Here is a 23,650-nt window from a genome sequence, read left to right as displayed (position 1 = left end):
AACTTATATTTATAACTAATTTAACTAATTAACTTATAATGAATAATGTTATACTAATTATTCGAGATAATAAATTTAATCGAAACTTATAAAAAATATTAAGACAAAGAAAGTAAGACAAAGAAACGAAGAAGTACATTTTATTTACAAAAAATAAATTGTAAATATCTCGGAACTATTATAACTGTGTTATTTTAATTTTCCTACCTACACTAATGTACTTACTTGCACATAATCCCTCAAAGCTAGAAAGTTAGGCCCCATTTATTGAATTAGAAATTACACTAGTCACTTACCATCTTATCTTTAATAAAGTACGCCGTAGTATAACTACGTATTGGGGGGAAAGGGATTGTTAGTAATGGAGACTGAGAATCCCATTGCTAGCAATATACCCAACTAGGTCGACCTCCTCACGGCTCTCCCTGAAAACTATCATTGTTAATTCCTGATGAATTCATCATGATGGGCTAACTGGCCTGTTTCACTTCATCGATCACCCTTCACTGGTGCCCCGCCAGCGTATCCCATTAGCGCAGGCGAGGTTACCATTCCATTTTCACCAATCAAAAAAAAAAAAATACTACGTATTATACAAAACTCTACCACCACTGAATTCACAACAATACGAAACCAACTAAAAGAGAACTCAACAGGTTTTCGTGGAACTGCGCACGTGTATCTGACGTGTAATATCTTTCCTTGATATCGCAAAACTTTTATCATTTTAGCCTGTTAATTCATTTTTCGTCTACCAGAATTCACAATAAATAGTTTAGCAGGTAATTATAACATTTAATATCACCAGTTTCAGGAATTGGGAAGAAAGTTATTAACCATTTCCTTATCTGTATATACCTAATTATGTATTATTTTTTATTTATATAAAAAGGGTATAGTACGGTTTCTTCAGGGTTAGCAACGAGCACGTGACATCCCTAGTTGCAGGCGTCTATAAGATACAGTAAACATTACCATCAGATGGGGTGTATGCATGTTTGCCACCTTTGTGGTATAAAAAAAGGCAGAATAAAAAAAAATACTTATATATAGATACCATGCCTAGTTTTAATAAATATCTATCTACTAATATATAAATACTTTATTATATAAATACATACATCTCCTATTTTATTTGTACAATAAGCATGTTTATATATTTTTGTTTATGAAATAAAAATATAAACAAGAGTTAACAAAGTCCTAAGGGTAATCTAAATACTTTAACTCAAATGAATCTTTATGGTTTGAGTCGGCTGTAATATTACATAACGGTGCCACAAACTTCTCCACCTCGTAGGACATGTCATTACATTATCAACACAATATAATACTATACTAGATATCACTAATTCGAATACGTCAGCTGAAATACTTATTATTCAAAATCATCCATTAATTTTAGGATATATTTGACTATTTTACTGAACTAGGTGTTACCAGTTAGTGTTAGGTGAACTAGGTGTGCAGAAGTCCATACCACTAGTTTTTTTTATTGGAATTATTATTATGTTACCATTAGTATGTGTGTAACTGTCAACACTCGAAGATTTACCGCCACTATAACTATCAAAAGTTCCACAACCTTCCATGCCATACCATAGTATAGTTTAACAGCTGTTAAACTATTCACTGCTGAAAATAGGTATCCCCTATAAGTGAGGTTTTGCTAGTAGTTGCTATATTTGGCAAGCAGGTTGACTGCAACCGCAGTAAGGCTTTAATGATGTTTAAAGAGATGCTGCTGCCTCTCCCTCGACCATTTAGTTCTCTTAATCGCCTTTTACAACACCCATGGGAAAAGAAGTGTGACCCATTCTATACCGGAATCACAAGTCGGACCAAACCTTCGATATAAGTTATAAATCTCCGACTGTCATTTTATTCACATACGTTTTGCGACACGTTTCACTTCTACATGAGGCATCTTCAGGTAAATTATTAGATAGTTACTTAGAGCTTAGTGTTAACTATTCGGCAGTCAAACTGCAAATGACCAATTTAAAAAAAAAAAGACTTCCAAATGAAGTCTAAACAAATATCCGAAACGACAAATACAGTTTGTTAAATTTACGTTGCGCATGTAGACATCATATTAAATATGAACATAAGTTTTAAAAATATTATATTTCATTAATATATGCATAACATATCATATTATGTTTACGCTTTAACTTCTTATCTATACAAATTTTAATTGTAAATAATTACATAGCCTATTTAATTTCCTGTTTGCCCTTTGGTTGACTTGTAAAGAACGTCAATGTATTGTATATTTATTTATATATTTATGCATTAAACTATAAACAAAAAAAAATTATGAGAATAAGAAAAGTATTTATATATCTATTTGTTATCAATCGTTTGTTTGTTTGCAACAATTCAATTAAACCTTTAGATTTGAGACAAAGCGCTTGGGCAAAATTTAAGTTCCCTTATAGTATTTTTGGTCATGTATCATATTCAACAAAACCTAGTAGTATTTGTGGGGTACTGAATTACATAAGTAATTCAGTACCCCACAAATATGGTAAACATACTCCCACTAATATAATAACACGGTGAGGTAAAGCAAAGCATCAATTTATTTATCCAAGCGTTAATGTTGGCAGCAACATGGGAAGACCTTCGTAAATAACGAGTATAGTGTTTTTATATGTGTATACTCTATTCAACATTTACTCGAAGACACGTACATAATTCAAATTACTATAAATCACGCATTAAAATTTATATATTAGTGCAATATATATCAGTGGAATGTATACTTTAAAATGAGGCAACTTTAAACATACCTATATACCTGCCGTATCTGACCTCAAAAAGGGAGCAGGGAAACAATTTATCACTCACGCTCTCTAAGCGAACAGATGGTCCCTTTTTATATGTTGTATTTAATTTGTATTGCAATGTTTCGGCAATGAATAATTATATTATCATTCTAATTTTAAAAACCATTGTTGCAACAATATCAAATACTTTTTATTTATTTTTATACTTAAATATAATCTTACTTTGTCTCAACTAGTACAATAAAGCCATCCTATCCTCATCACTACTGAAAAGTATGTAGGATTATAGGTACTTATAATATTTAGTAATATTTACTAATAATTAGGGTGAAGAATCCATGGTACATACTTAATTAAGGACAAAGGACAAAGACGCATTGACCCACACTAGACATATACAATTTTACATTAGTGTTGAATTTACCTTCATATATTACAATGCGCGTTAATATAATTATGGGTGCATTTATTTTTAAATTAGAATCTTATTTTTAGATTTACTAAAGTAAATTGATAGCGAGTACTAATCTGTATTTGTATTTCGTGGAAACGATGTATATGAAATAAATTTTATAGCTAACATAATAACATAGTTCTATAGTTTACGATGCTCTTTTGAAAGAAATGACTCATATCAAAAATTATAAATTTTTATCAACTTTATAAAATCCTCAGTGCTTATTTTTTCTTGTCTGTACAATTTCAACAAAACACCACCATTTGTTTCAGATATATAGCTATGATTTATAAGTTTTCCTATCAAGATTGTGTGCTTGCCACACTACGCTAAAATATCTTTGCGTGTACTAAGAAAAATATCCATTTTGTATGAGATTTTAAAATATTTAGGGACGCTTTAAGTTTATAAAACGATAGGGAATTATAACTAAAATCTCATTGTTATACTGTAAGAGGCAATGTTCAATAAAATCGATTATGTGTTTTTTTATATATATTTAAAATCCTGTTAAAGGAATGACTAGTCTTGTCAGATCAGTGACCTTTGTAGCGCAGTGGTAGGTGCCTTGCTTTACGTAAAAGAGGACCTGGGATCGATTCCTTTTCGGTCTAGTTTAGAAAACGAATTTTTCTGAATTGACTTTCTGTCTGGGTATTCTGGTGTTGCCCCCAGATATTTGTTACCAGGTTCCTCATAGCATATGGTATCCTAGCTTAAACACCAGGCCGTTAGTGTAATTGTAAAGTATTTTAAAAGAAATACGTACCAACAAAAATATTTATGCATTAAAAATTATAAACTTATGTTTTTTTAGACTAATAAACTCTGTTATGATAAAAAAAAACTGCTTACAAATGTATTGGACAATTTTAGAAGTGGACGTTTTCTAGTCTAACTTTCTACTCATATAATGATGTCTTGGAATAAAGTTAGGATGAGTAAGGTTTGTTTCAAAGAAAAACTTCATAATATAAATAGACAATATTATTGTATAAATTTTTGTATACATATTAATATGTATAACCGAATTCTCTAAATTACACTGACTAGACAATTTTTCACTAACGAATTTGGCAGTTTCGTTTCTCAACTCCCTGAGTCTTGTGAACAACCTGTAAATACATAATGTTACAATTAGGCTACATCTAGAACATATAATAGATAGAGTTTCTAGAAATGCATCGACAAGAATGGTCAGGATCCACAAAAAAAGTAAAAAAATGGCAAAACCGTTTATTTTCATTACAAAACTAAACTACTGAGCCGATTTTGATAAAATTTCTATGGGACCAAACTGTAAGTATATCCTTTCAAATGAAAAAGAATTTTACAACCGAATTAAGCAACGTCCTTCTTTTTGAAGTCGGTTGTAAGTGGTTTAACTTTTTTGTAAATATCTCTTATTTTTATATTATCAATACATACAGTACTTTAAGGCTAATTACAATTAAAAAAAAGGTAATTATATTCTTTAAAAAAAACAAAATATTTAATATTTTACCAGAAATTCACCAAATGGAGGTTTTAGCAAAGCAAGCAAGTGTGTCCGGATTAATTTCACTTACTCTTGATTTTCTTGGCAAAACCATTTCCTACTTATCATAATACTCAGTAGACCAAAAAAGGAATGGAAAAAACTTGTCATACAGATAGATTTTTTTTTTCACATCTGTTTTAATGTAGGACAAATCGTGGAACAACGGGAAACAGACGGTATTTCTTTATAAGATTACAAAGGCAATAAACAAATTAGTTCGGATAAAACGAAACTTCAGTGGTCCTATGTAATTGATTAATTAAATTTGGCTGTAAATTACTGACAGTTCAATTGAAGTTCGAGCGAATATCGATATAAATAGATAGAATACATTAAACTTAAAATTTTATAATACATACATACATACATATCTGTCACGCCTGTCTCCCATTAGGGTAGGCAGAAACAATGGAACGCCAAATGCTTCGATTCAAACAAACCTCTTTCGCTTCTTCCACATTCATAAAATAAAATTTTATAATAAAATTTTATAATACACATATTGAATAATTCTTATATTTAATAATTCTTAATAACATTATAAATGTGAATAGGAGTCTGTTTGTTACCTTATAGCGTCTTGACCAATCACTATAAAATTGGGTATATACATACTATATAGACTGAAGAAGGATAAAGGGTATTTCTTATAACGATTACGCGGTCGAAGTCGCGAGTAAAAGTTAGTTTCTAATATAAATTGTAGGAAGCTTGACAATGTTACTCGAATCTAACATTGTTCACTGATACAAATAAATGAAGTTGACGATTTTACAATATATTTAACTGAATTATAAAAAAAAAGGCATTATGAACATTATTTTCTGTATGTAGGATGTTTTACTTCACCAATTGGTAACAGATTTTGTGATAGTTATTTGAAAGGGTTTAATTTCGGAATAGCCCCGTACTAATTTATAAAAACTGAATGGTTCAGATATAAAAACTCAAGATTCATATTCCCATTACGAAATATTTATTTATCATTATTAGAATAAAAAAAATGTAAACTGTATATCTTACCGTGATCGGGGCAATAGTGCCGTCGGCGCCGTCGTCGCCGTTGGGCATCACATGCATCCACGCAAGTCTCCTCTGCATAAATTGCAAATAATTATTGAGAAATAAATAAATATATCTGAACATTATATAAATAATATTACTATTTAAAGTATCAATTTAGTATTAGGTGATCGAGATATGCTTGACGACTATAATACTGTTTACGTTCACCTTTAATGAAGTTCATTTTTAACTTTTTTTAAATGACAAAACCTACAAAAATATTAAAATAAATTCAATATATCTATAATATTAAAGAAATTAAATAAATCAATAACAGATTATTCAACAGAACATACGTACTGGAAGTTAATATATTTTTAAATAAATTATAATAATGTACATTTATTCAACGTCTGTGTTCGATATTAATAAAATATAAATAAAAAATGCAATTAACATTTTGAAATCATTAAAATAACACAATAATAAATTTTAATCTTATTAATATTATAATTTTTAATGTGAATTATGAAAATTTTCAAATAATATTTGTTACTCAATAAAATATTATCATATTTGAGTATATCAGAAATTATAATTTCATATTTTATTGGATGTTTAATAGTCACAAATCTGATGAGAGACCTCGTTATTGTTATAAATAAACTTAGGGGTTATATAGTTAATTATTATAATAACTGTCTAAGCAATTTGAACTACGCATATTTTAACATCGAGATTTGTTATTAAAATCAGAAAGTCACGTCTCAAGATTAATGAATTCGTCTTCAATTCTACTAAAAGCCCTTCGCGTGCAAAACGCTCGGGGAGGTAAATAAAGTTTCTAATAGCTTCTAATTTTATTCTAAATTGGTTCATTCCAGTTGTAACACAATTTATAGTTTTTCTCAAATAGTACGAACTCTACAGCTTTTCTTTAGTAATTTGGTAGGTCACTTAATTGGAAACTTAGATAATATGTGTCTAAATAGAAATTACTCCCTAATAATGCTTTATATACCTACATAGAAATTTCTGTTAGGCTTCCACAAAAGCAGCATAATGTTTAATAATGAGGTGTTTTTGTATTATACATGGCTATCTTATATCTTGTAATTTGTAATATTTATCAAGCAAACTGGCAAAACCAGTTATTTAAAACTAAGCAACTGAATCGATTTTGATAGTCTTTTTATGGAAAATCTAAAAGTATATCCTTTTAAGTAAAAAGGAGTTTTCCAAATCGATGTACAACTGACGGTGTTATGAGGTAATGAACACAAAAGAAAAAATATCAACAGAATTGAGAATATTCTACTTTTTAAAACCGGTTGAAAACGCGTCAACTCATCTGGCCGGTTTTAAGATATTTTTTTTCACTCAACGCTACATTTAGATATTATAGTCTAAGTTGGAAAGCATCTTCTCCTGACCTTGTTTAAGTACAACAAACTTTTGTGAAAGTTGGAAAAGTACATCAAATAATACAATCGGACTGAGTAGGGTTTCCATTTCATTTGGCCCATCTCTCGAGTTAGAAAGGTTAACAATATTCCAGAGTTATTTTCATTGAAATCAGCAGGACACAGGACATGTCCTTTCTGATACTTTTAATATTATTATAGGTACTATTTGAGTTTCATTTTATGTACGTACATGATTAGGGTAGTGCACAACTATATACGTAGTATAACATACTTGTATGTATATAACAAACTTTTTATAATGTAATATTGTTTATAACATGTATTATAAATCAACATTTAATATTATTTACAAAAATAAATTCAATTTTAACCCAATTAAATATAGACCATCATAAAATTAAAAAGAGTATCACCACTATCTACCAATAAAATAACAAATAAATAATATAGAAGGCATAACTTAGTTACACTAAATGCTAATTTAATTAATAACCAACTAACCCATCAATTTTTTGTGTGCATAATGAAAAAGTTAAAGTTAACATGGTAGCTAGGATGAAGAACGTACAAACAAAAAATTTACCGAATGAAATACGAATAATATTTTAGATAGATAGATTCTCTCTTTTTTGTTTCCTCCAAAAGGTTACAATAGTAAACTTATTATAAATATAAATAATTACAAGAAATAATCACAATGAGAAAACAATGGGCGACCTTATCGCTAAGAGCGATCTCTTCCAGGCAACCTTTGGATGGAGAGGAGTAATTATAAACAATTTGGTAGGAGGCACGATAAAAAAATTTGTTAGTTCTAGATATGGGAGATGTAATACATATAATAATATAAAAATTATCCCTACTCATTATTATATATATACATACACACACATATACATATATATACATATTTTACTATGGCAACACAGACAATAACCCGAAAAAAAAGGGTTTTTACGCGGTATTTTGTTGTAGTAGTTGTAGTATCCACTAGTTCATAATTGTGGTTATAAAAAAAAAATTGCCACGGATTCATATCAAAATATTGTTAAGATAGATAAAGAAGTACTCGTATTTTCTTACTATTATGTTACCGAGACGTAACAACATTTTTTTTTATTTCATAAATGATCACGGAATATATTTAACATTTTATAATACAGATTCAGATCAAGTAAGTTTATAAAGAAAATTTAATCACAAATTATACAAGTATTATAATGAACACTATCTTAAGAAAACAAATTATTGCTTCTAATAACAATTACAGGTATGAATGAATAAATGAAATTGTTGTTTGTATTACATATGACGTTATATGTTACAAGAATAAAATGCAATGTTAGTTTTAAGACCTGTCGATTTTGTAGTAAATAAACGTTTTAAAGGTTATTTTTCGTGTGTAATTTCCCTGCACAATAGTATAGAGTCAAATACCCCCTCATTCGTCCATATGTACGAATTCACAACGGAATTCGCTTTTCTCTGCGCACAAAATGCACAATGTAATAAAGTTTTCTCACTCACCGTCACAACATGACTGGTGTGGCGGCGGTGCAGCGTCGTCATCGTGGCGAGCGAGCGCTCGTAACTGAAGTGTGTACGCGCGGGAGCCACCGCCACCCTGAACCGCACCGGGACCGCCGGCGAATGTCGCGTATGGACTTATTTCGTACACATCTAACAAAATAGAATGATCGCTTTAGATTGAAAAAAAATTTAAGGATTCGTTGGAACTAATGCTACTTCATATTTATTATAAATAAATGTAAAAGTTTGTGAGTATATATGGATGGATATTTGTTACTGTTTCCCGTAAAAAGTATTAAACAGATTTAAATGAAATTTGATACACAAATAGGTTATACCCTAGCTTAAAACGTTAGATTATATAAACAGAGTGTCTCTATACAAATGCATCGAGAAAAGCGTGTCAACTTTTTCATACAATTTCACGTGATAAATAGTTAAGGTTTATTTATTTATTTTATTTTATTTATTTATTTAAGGTAAACAAACAGCTAGAACAATACATTATATACTTAAATAGTAATTAGGCAGCCACTTAAATTTGCACAAATAAAATACAAATTTAAACAAATACTATTGAAAACTACAGCAACATTGTCAATAATAATGCTCAGAAGCTAATTTGAAAATTAGCTGACTAAAAGTTGTCTTGTTTTTGAGACTCGATGCTCTGTCTATATAATCTAAGCTTAGAACATAGAATACTTTATATACTGATACACGAGAGCGGGATATGTTTGAGAAATTTGAGAAGCAATACGTCTCGAGAGGCTAAAGATCAAATAGCTTGAATAAATCATGTATATCTTACTGTTTATAATTTGGAAACGTAGTTGCTCTCTATTACGGGATACACTGATACGATGTTGTTAAATTATAAGGAAAATTAGACCTCATATAATAAATAACAAACAAAGAAAACGTTCGCAGTCGTACACATGCTAATGGTAGCGGAATTAAACAAAATAATTCTAATCAACTAACCGGTAATAAGTATTTCGGCAAAATAACATCTAGTTCCGTAAAGAAAATTATAATGTAAACAGTGGAGTTAAGTAACACCGTTAGATATTGACTCAGTATATGTAGTGCCAAATTAAATATTAATAAATACAAATTTAGGCAGTTAAATCACAAGTGACTCCAGATGTGGTCCGGATGTAGTTGGGAGAATAGCTATGGCCAAATAAGCCTTCAATAACAAAAAACGCCTTTTCCAGACTAGATAACAAAAGATATTAGAAAGCGGCTTATCAAGACCTATATTTGGAGCTTTTACATTTTAGCTTTGTATGAATGTAAGACGTAGACATTAACTCAGAAAGAAATGGATAAACTTAGAGACTTTGAAATGTGATGCTGGGGAAGGATGGAAAAAATTAGCTAGAAAGATAGAATTATCAATAAGGAGGTCCTGCTTATGGTTAAGGAAAAGAGACAAATTATAACAACGATTGAAAATATTAGACACTTGAAACGATACGACGAATTTATGAGCATTATGATAGAAGGTGAGATATAAGTAAAAAGGGAAAAGGGAGACCAAGGCACGGTTACATCAGGCTGATCAAAAGAAAAAGTTGATGTTGATGATAAGACATCAAGAGGTGAAGAGACTCGCAGAAATTCGTAGTGAGTAGCAAGAGTTCCATTGACAAGAGCGCGGTTCTTAAATAGGATAGATAGAATTACAAATACAAATATTACTCCATACTCTGTAAATTTCCGTTTTTATCTTACTAATATAGCCATGTCTAGACATATCACACTCACTACAGTCTCGCTTTAATGGTAGTTACCTGGTGGATCAGGAGGTAATTTTGGTGTCTGATGTGGTGGTGCTCTGTAAGTACCGCAGCCCGATTTCTCGGCGCTTGTTGAAACCCGCGCCACTGCGCCGTCACTCCTGCTATGCAATTTAACATATCCTTTAAAAACCGATCAAGAATAATCGGGCTAACATTTATAGGGTTGTTTAGCAGTAAATTCTTAATACTGTAATAATAAAAAACGGTCAAGACGAATGTTTATTATAATACCAACTGTTCACCAGCTGCTTCGTACGCATAGATTTTAGAAATAGGAAAACCAATTAAATAAACCACTTTTAGACGCCATATTAAGATAAAATATATACTAGATTTTAAGTTAGATCTTCAGAAATACAAATATGAAAACTGCATTCAATTTGCTGCAATGGTGTTTCGTAAACTTGGAACAAACAAAACAAAATTTCCAAAAATATTTGTTTGGCTTCTATTACTTTTATTAAGACCTCTCAAATATTTTTTCCCAAATTATCTCTTATATAGAGTTATCGTTCAATTATAATTTTATTATATTAGTAAAATTTATGAATAAGAGTACGCCACCTCATTGTCATTTTACAAAAATCTGTATTTGCTATTTAGCTAGTAAAATTTAATCTAGTTTAATCAATATAAGACAACAAACAGATATAGTTATTCTATAAATTATGTTAATTTCGAAGCAATACACACAAATTCTTCCTCAATGTCGATATAATAGCTAATCACTAAATAATATGTAACTTGTCAATATTGACTGAGATCATTCAATAGCTACTGCGTTGAAAAAATCCTCTATGAAGAAGTACAGCCAAAAATGTATGTACAAGTATAATGCAAGACGAATTATTCTCTTTGTATACAACATAGCCTCAGAAACCTAGGTAAGTACGCATTTATATTTGAAGTTAAATCAAAGCTCTTCGCCGCTTTTCGTCAGTGGCTTTGTTTTATCTTTATCCTTGTTCCTTGAAGAAAATTGAATTAGATCTCTTAATATTTAAAAATGTACTTTGTATTTTGCTTATACTGAAATTATTTTAAAATATCATTATTTAGTTGCCTGTATAAATAAAATTTTAATGTGTTTATTATCAATCAACTTCAAAAGGAAGGAGGTAACTTGGTCGTATTTTTTTATTGTTTTATGTTTGTTACCTCATAACTCTGTCAATTCTAAACCAATTTGGAAAATTATTTTTTAATCGAAAGAATTTACTTATAGATTAATCCCTTAGAATTTTTTTTAAAGTCGATCTAGTACTTCAGGTTTTAGATTCAAATAACTGGTTTTGTCGTAATTGAAATCGTTTTTTTTTTTTGTGAAACCCAACTTCAATTATATACGAGTAGACGTGTATGTAATACATCAAGGCTATCTCCCATTGAGGCAAGCAAAAGCAATGGAATACTTTAGTGTTCCATTTTGCTTTGCTCCCTAACCTTTATACAGATTGACCTCTTCCACATTATCAGTCTATTCACACGAATTAGGTACTAATATTATTAAATTGATACTTTTCCACTACAGTCGACGTACGTCTATCGGCTTCAGTAGAGATTTCATCCCTAATGGTATATAGTTTATAATCATGATCTTTATAATAACAACTATGATAAGTTGGTGATATAAAAATGTCACGATTAATAATATACTCAAAAAGAATATAAATCACTCTAAATATTCGACAATTCTTTAAAAAGTAATTTGCTGTTAATGTAAGCGTTCTTAATATTGATTCTACACAGTTTCCAATTTCATAAGTCGACCAGAACGAATAACTTTACATAGTGATTAGTGGAACTCATTGAACAGAACTTTGTGAAAACTTGAGCAAAAGCTAGGAATCGTGAAATATTATAATATTTAAGCTTACCCGGTGCTAAGTCAAAAGGAAAATTAGTAATATCGAAATCAGTAGCTAGGTCATAAATCTTTTCTTGGCAAACAAACTGACGGCCCACCTGATGGAAAGTGGTAACCGTCGCCTATAGACATGAGCAATACCATAGACATAACAGAGTATACTGTTTCGCCCATGATACCCCCCATGCGTTGCCATTCCTGAGGACTCAGGTGTTATTTCTCTGTACCCAGTAAATTCACGCCATATCCCACCCTTCAAACCGAAACACAGCCATGCAAACACGAAACGGTTGAAACACGAATGGGACAGAGGTACCCAAGCAATCGACTTTTGTACAAAGTCTCTATCTAGTTATAATAAGTACATTATTTAATTTTATTTTTACTACTGGAAAGAAAGTGAATTACTAATATACTAATATTTAGTCAATGGCATGTTTAATAGGAACAAACTGGTAGGTGGTAACCTTATTATATGTATAATTGTGGCAGTAAAAAAAAGTGATGGTAGTGATAATTGTCAAACTAAAATTGCCATCACCATACAAGAAAATAGGATATAGGATTTGTTATACTATCAAATATACAGGATAGTCTATAAAATTTATCATTTTTCGTAACTTTTTTTCGCCACTAAATTCTAATAATTAAAAAGTTTACAACTTAAACTTAGAATTAATTTGTCAAGATTGTTTACCATTTCAATACTGTGGTAACATGACTTAAATATATATTATGAAATTATACAATAGCAGACAGTATTCCCGAATTTCTAAATAGGTATAACACGTCCTCATACATTTGTAATATTATGTTGTAGTCAATGACTTCTTATCGTCTAATAAAAAGCGTAAATTGTAATATAAAATGGTACTTAAATCATTAATATGATACATCCAACTACTCAAAAGAAATTCATCTGTATATTTTAGTTTATCAAAAAAATTGCCGTCTTGCCAAAAGTTCACATTAATCTTTATTTAGAATAACAAATATTGCTTTTCTTGAAAAGGACACAGAAAAAAAGCTATTAAAAATATACTTCATTATTCTTCACATTTTGCAAATAAATTTTATAGACGACTTTACATTCTAAATTCAAAATGTATTTGAAATAAATCTTTAAACATTATTATAAATATATTAAATATGTTAATATTCAATATCATCAAAATATATTCACTTAAATTTCAAATATGGAATATAAAGAGGTCATCATAATGTGCTTTGGCCCTCAAATCTGTTCTGACGCATGAGAAGGGTCGATGGCATCCGTTCGATTGTTGGCGAGTCTTGTGTCAGCGTTTGTCGCGCACAGGTTACCGGCATTAACGAATCTTTATGCTTCAACCTTTTGCACTTTTAATTTCTATGCTTTTCTATTTTTAAAACTTTCAGGTCGTATCGATATTGTTATTTTTCGTATAGTTAATAGCAAAACAGTTTATAAATGAATAACGTACGACATATTAACTGTATTATAAGTGTATATTTGTATACAATGCATGTACGACGTACTTATTAATAATATATCTATAATTGTACAGAGCTAATGCAAAACTTAATATTTATTAAGCAAATTGATTTGTTCTTTAAAAGACGTTAAATGAAATCATTTCTTTTAACGTCTTTTAATTTTCATTGGAACAATCCGAATTGTTAGTACTTAACTGTTTCAATATATATGCCTTACCTCTAAAAGTTGAATTATTACCAATACGTAATAATAAAAATGCAGTAAAACAAAATATTGGTCCGAATCACATCTTTTTTTAGTATTATAAATAAAATATAAATCATTAACATAATTTTAGAGAAATATTCTACTAATAAAACTGATCATTTTTGTCAATAAACGTAACGAATGTTGTCAATTTCACCTGTATAATGTCTACCAATTGTTAAAATAATATTATAAAAATATTTATTTTATTTGTAATGAAAAAAACTCACAAAATACCGATTTCAATAATTCTTTCTTCTACAGAAAGCTACATTGTTAGTGAGTACTATGGGCTATATTTTATTTTTAAACGACCAAGACAGGCCGGGTTGGTCAGTAATTAAATTATTAATAAGGATAAATCAGTGAGTTTTATTTACATTACCTCTTACGTCTAAGAAGTATAGCTAATATAGTGAGCGCAGCAAGTGACAATGCAGCACATAGTGCGAGCAACAATGCAAGCTCGCCAGCTGTGGCTGGAAATGGTGCGTCCACCTCCTCAGCGAAACTACCCTCAGTTGGTGAAGTGGTGAACTCATACACTTCACGCGTTAAACCAGCCTCGTTAGTAGCACGAGCGGCAACACGATACCGTGAACCAGGAGTCAAACCTGGTCAAAAATAACAACCATATCTTAATATATAAAAAATCCGTGTCGCGATATTTGTTTTCGTTAATTTTCCTAAACTGCTTAACTGATTTTAAAGAAATTTTGTCAATTTAAAAAAATATACGTTCACACATATACAATAACGAAACATCTTTATAAATCACATAATTGTGTCACAAAATTAAATCATTATCAACAACAAGTATTTTACTTAGAGAGTGAAATCATTTTCTGCAAAATAAAAATATTTACTGTTCTAACTAGAAGTACTGTATTATAATAAATTCTTACCCCCTAATATAACCTCTCCTCCAACAGGCACATCTCTCGCACCAGCCACGCCGGAACCAGCCCACTCTAACTTCAATGCAACGGGACCACAACCACCGTCGCTCCACACGCTAGTATCAAATCTCGCGTGCGTTGCATTTGTTCTAATCCACCTCACATCTGTAGGCGCGTTTGGTGGTCCACCAGAAGTTCGAACAGTTATTTCAGCCCCTGGAGCACCCCCAGATGAACCATATGCTTTATATGAGGAACCACAACGTAAACCTGTTAATGTAATTGGACCCGGAGTTGCTGCTTGAATTCGCCATTCACCCTGGAAACGAAATCAGAATGAAATCATTTTTTTAGACAAAAGATTTTAGCAAATTCATAATTTTCTTTCTACCTCAGGTGTTGCAAGCCTCCAATGCAGTGTATAAGCTTTAGGTAAAGCATGCCCAGGTGATCTTGGAGCTGGTCGTAATTCCAATTCTAATTCTCGTGATCGAGCCTCCAATAAAGCTAGACCAGGAGGTATGGGTGGCCTCAACACCACTATTCGCCATGTAGCAGAATCTGACCCGTGAGGATTTTCAGCCACGCAGGTATAATTGTCAGCATGTGATAAATCCAAACCTAATGTAAATTAAGACGTTTAAAAAGTGGTGTCACATAAACCTTAGCGTCTAATAATCATTTTAAAAAATTACAAAATATATAATACTCACTTCGTATTAACAAGGCATCGCCATCAAGGTGGAATGGGGGACGTGGATGCAACGGGCTTCCACCTCGTAGCCAACGCTTGGCCGGAGGTGGAGCTCCACCTACAACGCAGCGTAATGATAAAGAGCTCCCTGCAGCTCCCATAGCTAATCCTCCAAACGAAGAAATACGTGCTGGTGCTACAAAATATGAACAAAAATATTAAATACTATTCGTGTTAAGAAACTATACTCTTATTATTTTATTAAAGTATTAACATTTTTTTGGTTCTTTATTTAAGAAATGACACCATTTTTATAACAATGATTCTAAATGATTCAAATACATTTATCTCAGATAAAGTGAGTTTCTAATTGAATTCAGCATAGCAAGAGGTTGTTGATGGTATATTGCTTTATGGAAACTTAAATAAAATAATTTGTCTGTTAAGCCAATATGAAATTTCTGTTACCCGAACGTAAATGCCAAATAATATTTATTTCTGATATAAATATATTTTAATACACTTATATTAAAAATTTCATTATCTATTTCTTATTTCTTTAATTTTTCAATTGCAACGCCAGTATACTTATCTGTTTGCTATATATCTATGATTGGCTAGTGTAAAGTGCCTTTTGGCGTTATATCTGCCATGTGTACCTTTGTTACAATTTTCTTTTACCTAAAGCACTAGTTTGGCAAGCAACCGCAGCAGATGGAGGGCCTTCTCCAGCCGCGTTGGCAGCTCTCACCCAGGCCTCATATGTTCTACCAGCACGGAGACCACGCAAAGATTTCATGCATTCCACAGAGCCACCCTCCGGCTCAGTGCGTGCGCTGATACGAGATATGTTAGCTTCTTGGGATCTACGAAAACGATTTATTTTATTTCATTCAAATTTTTCAACAATTTCATTCAAATTTATTCACTAATTTCTGCATGAAATAAAACATCAAATCAAGCAAAAATCTATCCATCCATATTATATTAATAAGATGACGCGACCGTAAAATGTTATGAAACAATACTATCACAAACAAGTCCTACTTATTAAATTCTCTAATCATTATCAGGATTTATCGTTATTTAAAAAATGTCATAACTCACCCGGACAAATCCTTAACATATAGACTGTAATGGGTAAGTTTTCCATTTGGCTCTGGAGGCGGCAGCCACGAGGCCCTTAATGAACGCTCGCTAAGAGCAATCAACTTCATTCCTCCTGGGGCGCTTGGTACTAAAATTTTATATTATTATAATATATAATATATTATTTTTATTTATTCTAAGAATATTATCAGTTACATTATTTATAATTATGTAAGTATCTCATCTAAATAGTTTCGTAGATGAAATTGAAAATTTAATTTAATACCTATATTTTATTAATTTTTCTTATCACCTTAATAAGTTTCCTTTAGTGCATCATGTTTGCAAATCATGCAAATAAGCTACCAGTCATTATGTTTTAGGACTATGATATAAATTACCTATTGCATATTGTAATAACAATGTTTGTATTGATTGTAATGTGCTACTTGGAAAACATTTTTAAATTTCATAATTAAAGATTTTTCTCTGCAAAAAATAGTTATTCTAATCGTATATAATTAATATGGAATCAAATAGGAAGTAAACAATTAAAAAAACATTCTCACAATTAGTTCAGAATTGAGAATTGATGATTGTTTAAAAATTAACACATTTTCATTCTTTATCACTTGTTCTTTTTTTGAAAAACATAACATCATAACAAATCTAATAGATTGTACAAGTGCTAGTTTTAATATTTACACAAGAGAATTCATGTAATTTAATAATAGTAATAATAAACTCTTTATTGCCCACAATATAAATGTATACAAGAAGTATTTATTACAGAATGTGCATATACAAAAAGCCTTATCAATCTATAATCTAAAAGAAATCTCTTACAGACAATCTGAATTTTTTTAAATATTAGTAAGCGTAATATTAATATTAAGTATTACTAATTAAATGTAAAAATAACACCAGCAATTGAATAGTAAAATAACTAACCGTCCTCATCGGTCCTGCACACTTGCGGAGCGGACAGCGGTCCATCACCTGCCGCATTATGTGCTCGAACTCTTATTTCGTATTCCGCATACGAGGTTAGTCTGGATACAGTGGCCTCTTCACCCTGTGGTATGATGGATTGATGTCACGTTTAGATTTCCATTTATTCAGTGACCAATATTTTATATTTGATTACCTCTATCGTATAACAAGGGTATATTAAGGTTTCTTCAGGGTCGGCAACGCGCACGTGACCCTAGTATTGCAGACGTCTATAAGCTACAGTAACCGTTTACCATCAGTCGGGCTATATGATAGTTTGCTACCTTCGTGTTATAAAAAAAAAATTATAAGTTCTGACTATTCCGCGACTAAGGAAGCTTAACGGTCGAGGGATAGGCAGCAGCGTCCGTCTTTAATCATCACCAAAGCCTAACTGCAGTTGCACGGGGGGAAAGGAATTGTTAGTAATGGAGACTGAGAATCCCATTGCTAGCAATATCAGGACCCAACCAGGTCGACCTCCTCGCGGTTCTCCCCTGGAAACTATCATGGTTAATTCCTAATGAAGTCATCATGATGGGCTAACTGGCCTGTTTTCATTCTCATCAATCACCCTTCACTGGTGCTCCGCCAGCATATCCCATTAGCGCAGACGGGGTTACCATACCATTTTCACAAATAAAATGCAGTTGCAAACCCACCTACCAAGTGTAACTAATTTCTGCCCCCCCCCCCTGGACAATGATTGTCCCAATGGGGACAGTTAACGTATAATCATGATGATCATAATTATCACATAACGTACTGTAATTGACCCTGTATTTTTATGCGTAGATTTTTAAAAAGTTCAACAATTTTAGCGTAATTGAATAACCAATGTCGAAACACTTTTACAAACATTGACATTTATATAGGATAAAAGTACTTATTTAAACTTTGATCGCAGTTATTTACAACTTTACAATATTTTCCTGGAAGTTCCGTTATAAAATGTATATAGGCACTTGTAGCGAAAACTTTAATATAAATGGTTGAAACGTTACAATATCCCTTGGCTGTACAATATTCCGATTTCTATTTTTAGTTAAACAAATTTAGAAAGGGATTTTTGAATTTTCACGTGTTAGTAATAATAGGTAGTTAATAAAAGTGAGCTTCTCGAAAATCTTTACTGTATGATAAATGTGAAGTTGAATTTATTACCTCTTAACGCCTTAACTAGTCATTCTGTTTGGTATATATATATATATATATATATATATATATATATATATATATATATATATATATATATATATATATATATATAATATAGGGTATGAAGAAGGTTTTAGACTACTTTTCTCAAGTCAATAAACATTTACCGATCAAACGGACTGAGTCTCAAGTAAAAACTAATATTATATAGATAAATGAATTAATATGAATAATCTCACAGTATTAACGTAATAGCTACTGTTATTTTATTGAATTAACTATAAACACTTAAGTATAGGAATATTTTTTAAAGGAATTTGTTCAAGAACTGCCTATATATAATTTATGTACATGAAATACATGAGACACCTTAAAATACTTAAAACGACAAAAATAGAACATTACAACTAAAATTATCAGTATCTACTCGTACCATATAATCTCATATATATCTTAAATGACTGGTGAATGATAATGATAAGTGAAATAATCAAAAATGTGTGTCTCGACTCATGTAATTTTATTTTGTTTAAAAATACGGATTGTCAATAATATTGTAAATGTATTTTACTATTATTACTGAAACATTCTGCTATATTATTGGGCTGAACATTGATTTATGGAATTCTAATACTTTATTTTTAAATTTTAATTCGTATTGATTAGTTAGGCTTCAATAATATTTTTCGCCTCATTATTGATAATTGGCTGTTACGTAGTAACTTGATACTAACTTTCTTAATAACTTAACTATTTATCTACTCTATTTATATTATGTCAAGTATTTATTTTTAACCGTTACAAGACCCTTTGGATTCCATTTGGATGATATAATTTAGTTTTTTAAACTCGTTTAAAAATTCATTAAAATTATATCTATTCTTTCAATTAAAGCAACTGAAAATGAAACTTAAAACTAGAAAGGTACTCCAACTATCTAAATAAATATATCTTACCTGAACTCGTAGATAAGCATCTTGAGATGGAAGCAAGGGATCCACATCACGTCTCGTATATTGTAAGGTATAATGTGTTATTAATCCTCCTCTATTATCGATAGCTGGCGGGCGCCATGACACCCGCAGTGAAGTAGAACCGCTGGCCAAACACGACACTCCTTCAGGCCCACCCGTCGGTGCTACAGAATTGTACACATTGTTGCAGAACATTCCAGATATTTCCAGTTATAAAAATGCAATAAAGCCGAGGCACAAAAGTGCTATCAATTTGTTCTGAATCGTTTGACCTAGATCGAAAAGGCCACAGTCCAATTAAGCCATTTTGCATTTTGATGGGAAAATTTACGATCGTCGCTTCACGTCGATAGAAGTGCGGATTTATTTACGCGAGACGACAAAACTGGCTACCGCCTTGTTGGAGTTCCAGCTTTGCTGTTGAACTTTTGAAGAGGTATCATTATGGACATTTAATAAAACGACTGTTTTAAATCTTCGGCAAAGTTTTTATCCGTAAAGTTTTTATGTGAATCTTGTCACCAAAACGTCTACAGCAAAACATTGTATTAGATTATTTTCTTTATTAACATGTTAAATTAAAAACGGTAGATTATATTTAAATAAATTGATTAATAACCCTCATTTTCTGCCGCGTAAAATATTAAAAGATTTTATATTATATTGCATACTCTAATCCGTACTTAGCTTACAATTTCTCTTTAAAATTTTATAAAAAATGTTTGAAAATTTTATAATACAAAATGTAATAATTTAACACAAATATACTTCACTTTTATATTTAGTAATAGCTTAAAGATAAAACATTCTGATCACGAATACCTTTAATTGCGGGTGTCCGTAGATAGAATAAAATTATCTAACCAAAAACAATAAATTTATGACCGTGGTCAGATAAGTCCTATAATACGATCAGACCAACAATATAAAAGATTAATTTTCATAAGAGTTTAAGCCTGTTTAACATGTTTTTTGGTAAAGTTATAACAAGACCATGTATTTTTTTTTCTTTATACCTGTAAATACCTTATTATTCCGATGGTAAATTATGTAATAACCTCGACAGGACAATGCTAAGACGTATGGAGTTCCCGTTTCAATTCTAGGTATGGCCAAACTAAAAAATTAACTTATCTAATTTTCCAAAGAAATATTAGTCACCTGCGTAGGTGTCTCTGTCACATATGAATATTGCGGCCATGCTTTCTAGCATGTTTAAAGAAATTAATACAAAATATGAAATTAAGGCATTATAATAATAATATTTACAACATTAACAATAACAGGTGCTTGTTGCCAAACTAAAATCCTATTTACAGTACTGTTCCTACAGTATCTCGTATTCCTACACGAGATCACAATGTAGCGTTATTCTTCTAGGACCTGTAAGGTGAAGGAGCTTCACCAGTTACGTAATTTTAGTTGTTAAGAGAGAACATAAAATTATATACTTACGTGATTCCAAAGTGTGCCGATAGTGTGGAGGTGATACAGGGCCGGTTCCTGCCGCGTTATACGCCCTTATTGTTACCGCATATCGCGTGGCGGCCTTTAATCCCCTCAGAGTTGTGCTGGTGGCGTCGGCACTAGCCCCGCTCTCCGATCCTGGGGTATCGCTAATGGCGCCTTTGCCCTCCTCCGTCACTTCCCACCACTTGATCGTATAGCCCAGTAATGTTCCGTGCCAAGTCTCCCTCGGTGGCGGCTATTGAGAAAAAGCTTAGTGATTTTGTTGACATTGTCTTTTGATATTCTTGTTTTACTAATTTTTAAGCTAATTCTAAATATACAAAAAGAATTATATTTGTGTATATAAGCTCTAAGATTTATACGTCAAAACTATTTGATTAATCACAATAAAAATTAACACATAATATACATTTCTCATTTTTATATATACAAAGGTAAATAAATGTATATAGGTAATATTTATAAGGTAATGTTATAGGTAGGTAATATAAAAACATATACTGATAAAATATTGCATTAGATATAAATTAAATCGATTTAATTAATTAATTTACGTGTCATACTCGTTCTTGTCTAAATAATGATCAAAATAAAACAATAGTCTTCAAAATTATAAGTATCGTTATTATCTAATTAAACCCAATTTACAATACGAAATTCGTGACATAAAAGTTGCCCTAACAATTTTGTAATGCGGCATCAGAAAGATGTGTTGTTGTTAGCATGCCAATGTTCTTCAGCGGTTTTGATGTTCCCTCTTGTGAACTCCGTCATTTATAATCCGACTTGGAAAATTCTTTGTTTTCTGTTATTTAAAAAGATAAACTTTTAGATTATTCTACAGGATTTTCATCAAAATTGGTTCAGTATGGTTTTAAATCAAAACAACTGGTTTTGCCAATACTGAAATCGGTTATTAAAAAAAATTGTGTCGTGCCACTAATTTTGTAATATAAATTTCACTCTACGTAACAATACTGGTAACACTACATTATTGGGCAATATTATGAAATTAACGTATTACAATATATGCACTATTTCATAATATGGCATAGATATCATTACGGCGACATATCATGAATATGCCACCAAATAAATGTATATATAGACAATGTCTGTACATGGGAAATATTTAAGAAAATTAGTATAAGGAGGTCTTAATGCCAGACCCATAGGATGTCAAAATAATGATTTTTAGAAAGTTTGTCTGTCTGTAAGTCTGTATATTTATTACGGCATTACGCAAAAACTACCGTACCGAACTGAATGCAGTTTTCACAGTTGTGTTTTTGAAACTCTAACTTAAAACTTGGTATACGGGTATGTTTCGTCTTGATACACCAACTAGAAGTTATATATTTCATTGGTTCTCTTACATCTAAAATACACATGTACGACTTAGCGGCCAAAAAGTCAGTCATACAATAAAATTATACAATAACATGTCGTACTATGTTAAAATATAATAGCGCCCAATATAAAGCACACTACCTGCCAAGTGACATGAAGCTCGCGAGCTCTAAGTGCCCGTACTGTGATATCGCGCGGTGAGCCTCCCGGTGCTTGTGAACAAAATACATTATTGCATTGTTACTATGAAACTGTTACTACAACGAACACGTATCTACTAGGTACATATTGTGTAGTTTTTATTTTATTGATTAATGAGATTTATATATCAACCATCAATGATATATTAAGTACAGTTATTTATTTAAAATATTAAATAAAGAAAAGAAATTAAATAACTTTACTTAATTTTATAAAATTTTAAACATACTTTTATAGCGAACTGAAATGTTAATCATGCAGAAATAATGTAATTGGATAGTAAGTATCTATCAATTTTTTACTGATATATTTACGTGTAATTTTATTCAGTGAACAGTAAAAAATGACTTTTCGAAATAATTCAGAAATATTTGAAATTGCTATTGAAAATTGACGAATAATATATTTTGTATGTATATAGATGTTATTACACTTCAGTACACTTTTACAATAATACTCTATTCCAATAAAACTACAGTCATGTGCAAATTTATTTGCAGATAGTGATCTTATAAAGTCAATCTAACTTTAGTTATGAAACATAATATATTTTTTATATATACTTTATTACTTGTTACCCTTTTGACTACTTGATTTTATAAAGATCACTGTGCCTCTAGTGCCCGATCCAAAATGAAATATATATATATATATATATATATACTGCAATTGT

At 30.8% G+C, this 23,650-nt stretch overlaps 1 protein-coding gene across 3 annotated transcripts in view; it reads right to left on the bottom strand.

The window, feature by feature from the left end:
- Positions 1–4,260: 4,260 nt before the first annotated feature.
- Positions 4,261–23,650, bottom strand: part of LOC113514894 (cell adhesion molecule Dscam2-like) — a 58,752-nt gene continuing 39,362 nt past the window's right edge. For 2 of the 3 annotated variants that reach the window (XM_052903532.1, XM_052903535.1), the window contains 14 exons: positions 22,918–22,988; positions 21,412–21,661; positions 19,939–20,120; positions 17,783–17,906; positions 16,850–16,979; positions 16,424–16,608; positions 15,762–15,938; positions 15,440–15,669; positions 15,055–15,367; positions 14,535–14,763; positions 10,551–10,660; positions 8,749–8,901; positions 5,813–5,884; positions 4,261–4,364 (listed from right to left, as the gene is read on the bottom strand). In XM_052903532.1, coding sequence (XP_052759492.1) covers positions 4,339–4,364; positions 5,813–5,884; positions 8,749–8,901; positions 10,551–10,660; positions 14,535–14,763; positions 15,055–15,367; positions 15,440–15,669; positions 15,762–15,938; positions 16,424–16,608; positions 16,850–16,979; positions 17,783–17,906; positions 19,939–20,120; positions 21,412–21,661; positions 22,918–22,988 — 2,252 coding nt within the window. In that variant the 3' untranslated portion in view covers positions 4,261–4,338. The remainder of the gene's footprint in view (positions 4,365–5,812; positions 5,885–8,748; positions 8,902–10,550; positions 10,661–14,534; positions 14,764–15,054; positions 15,368–15,439; positions 15,670–15,761; positions 15,939–16,423; positions 16,609–16,849; positions 16,980–17,782; positions 17,907–19,938; positions 20,121–21,411; positions 21,662–22,917; positions 22,989–23,650) is intronic. The other variant, XM_052903533.1, reaches the window with a different exon arrangement.

The sequence above is a fragment of the Galleria mellonella genome, unplaced genomic scaffold (genome assembly GCF_026898425.1).
Source record: "Galleria mellonella isolate WM207_F2 unplaced genomic scaffold, CSIRO_AGI_GalMel_v1 utg139, whole genome shotgun sequence".
NCBI classification, from domain to species: domain Eukaryota; kingdom Metazoa; phylum Arthropoda; class Insecta; order Lepidoptera; family Pyralidae; genus Galleria; species Galleria mellonella.
Note: the sequence above shows the minus strand (reverse complement) of the source record. Positions and strands in the feature narration are given on the sequence as shown.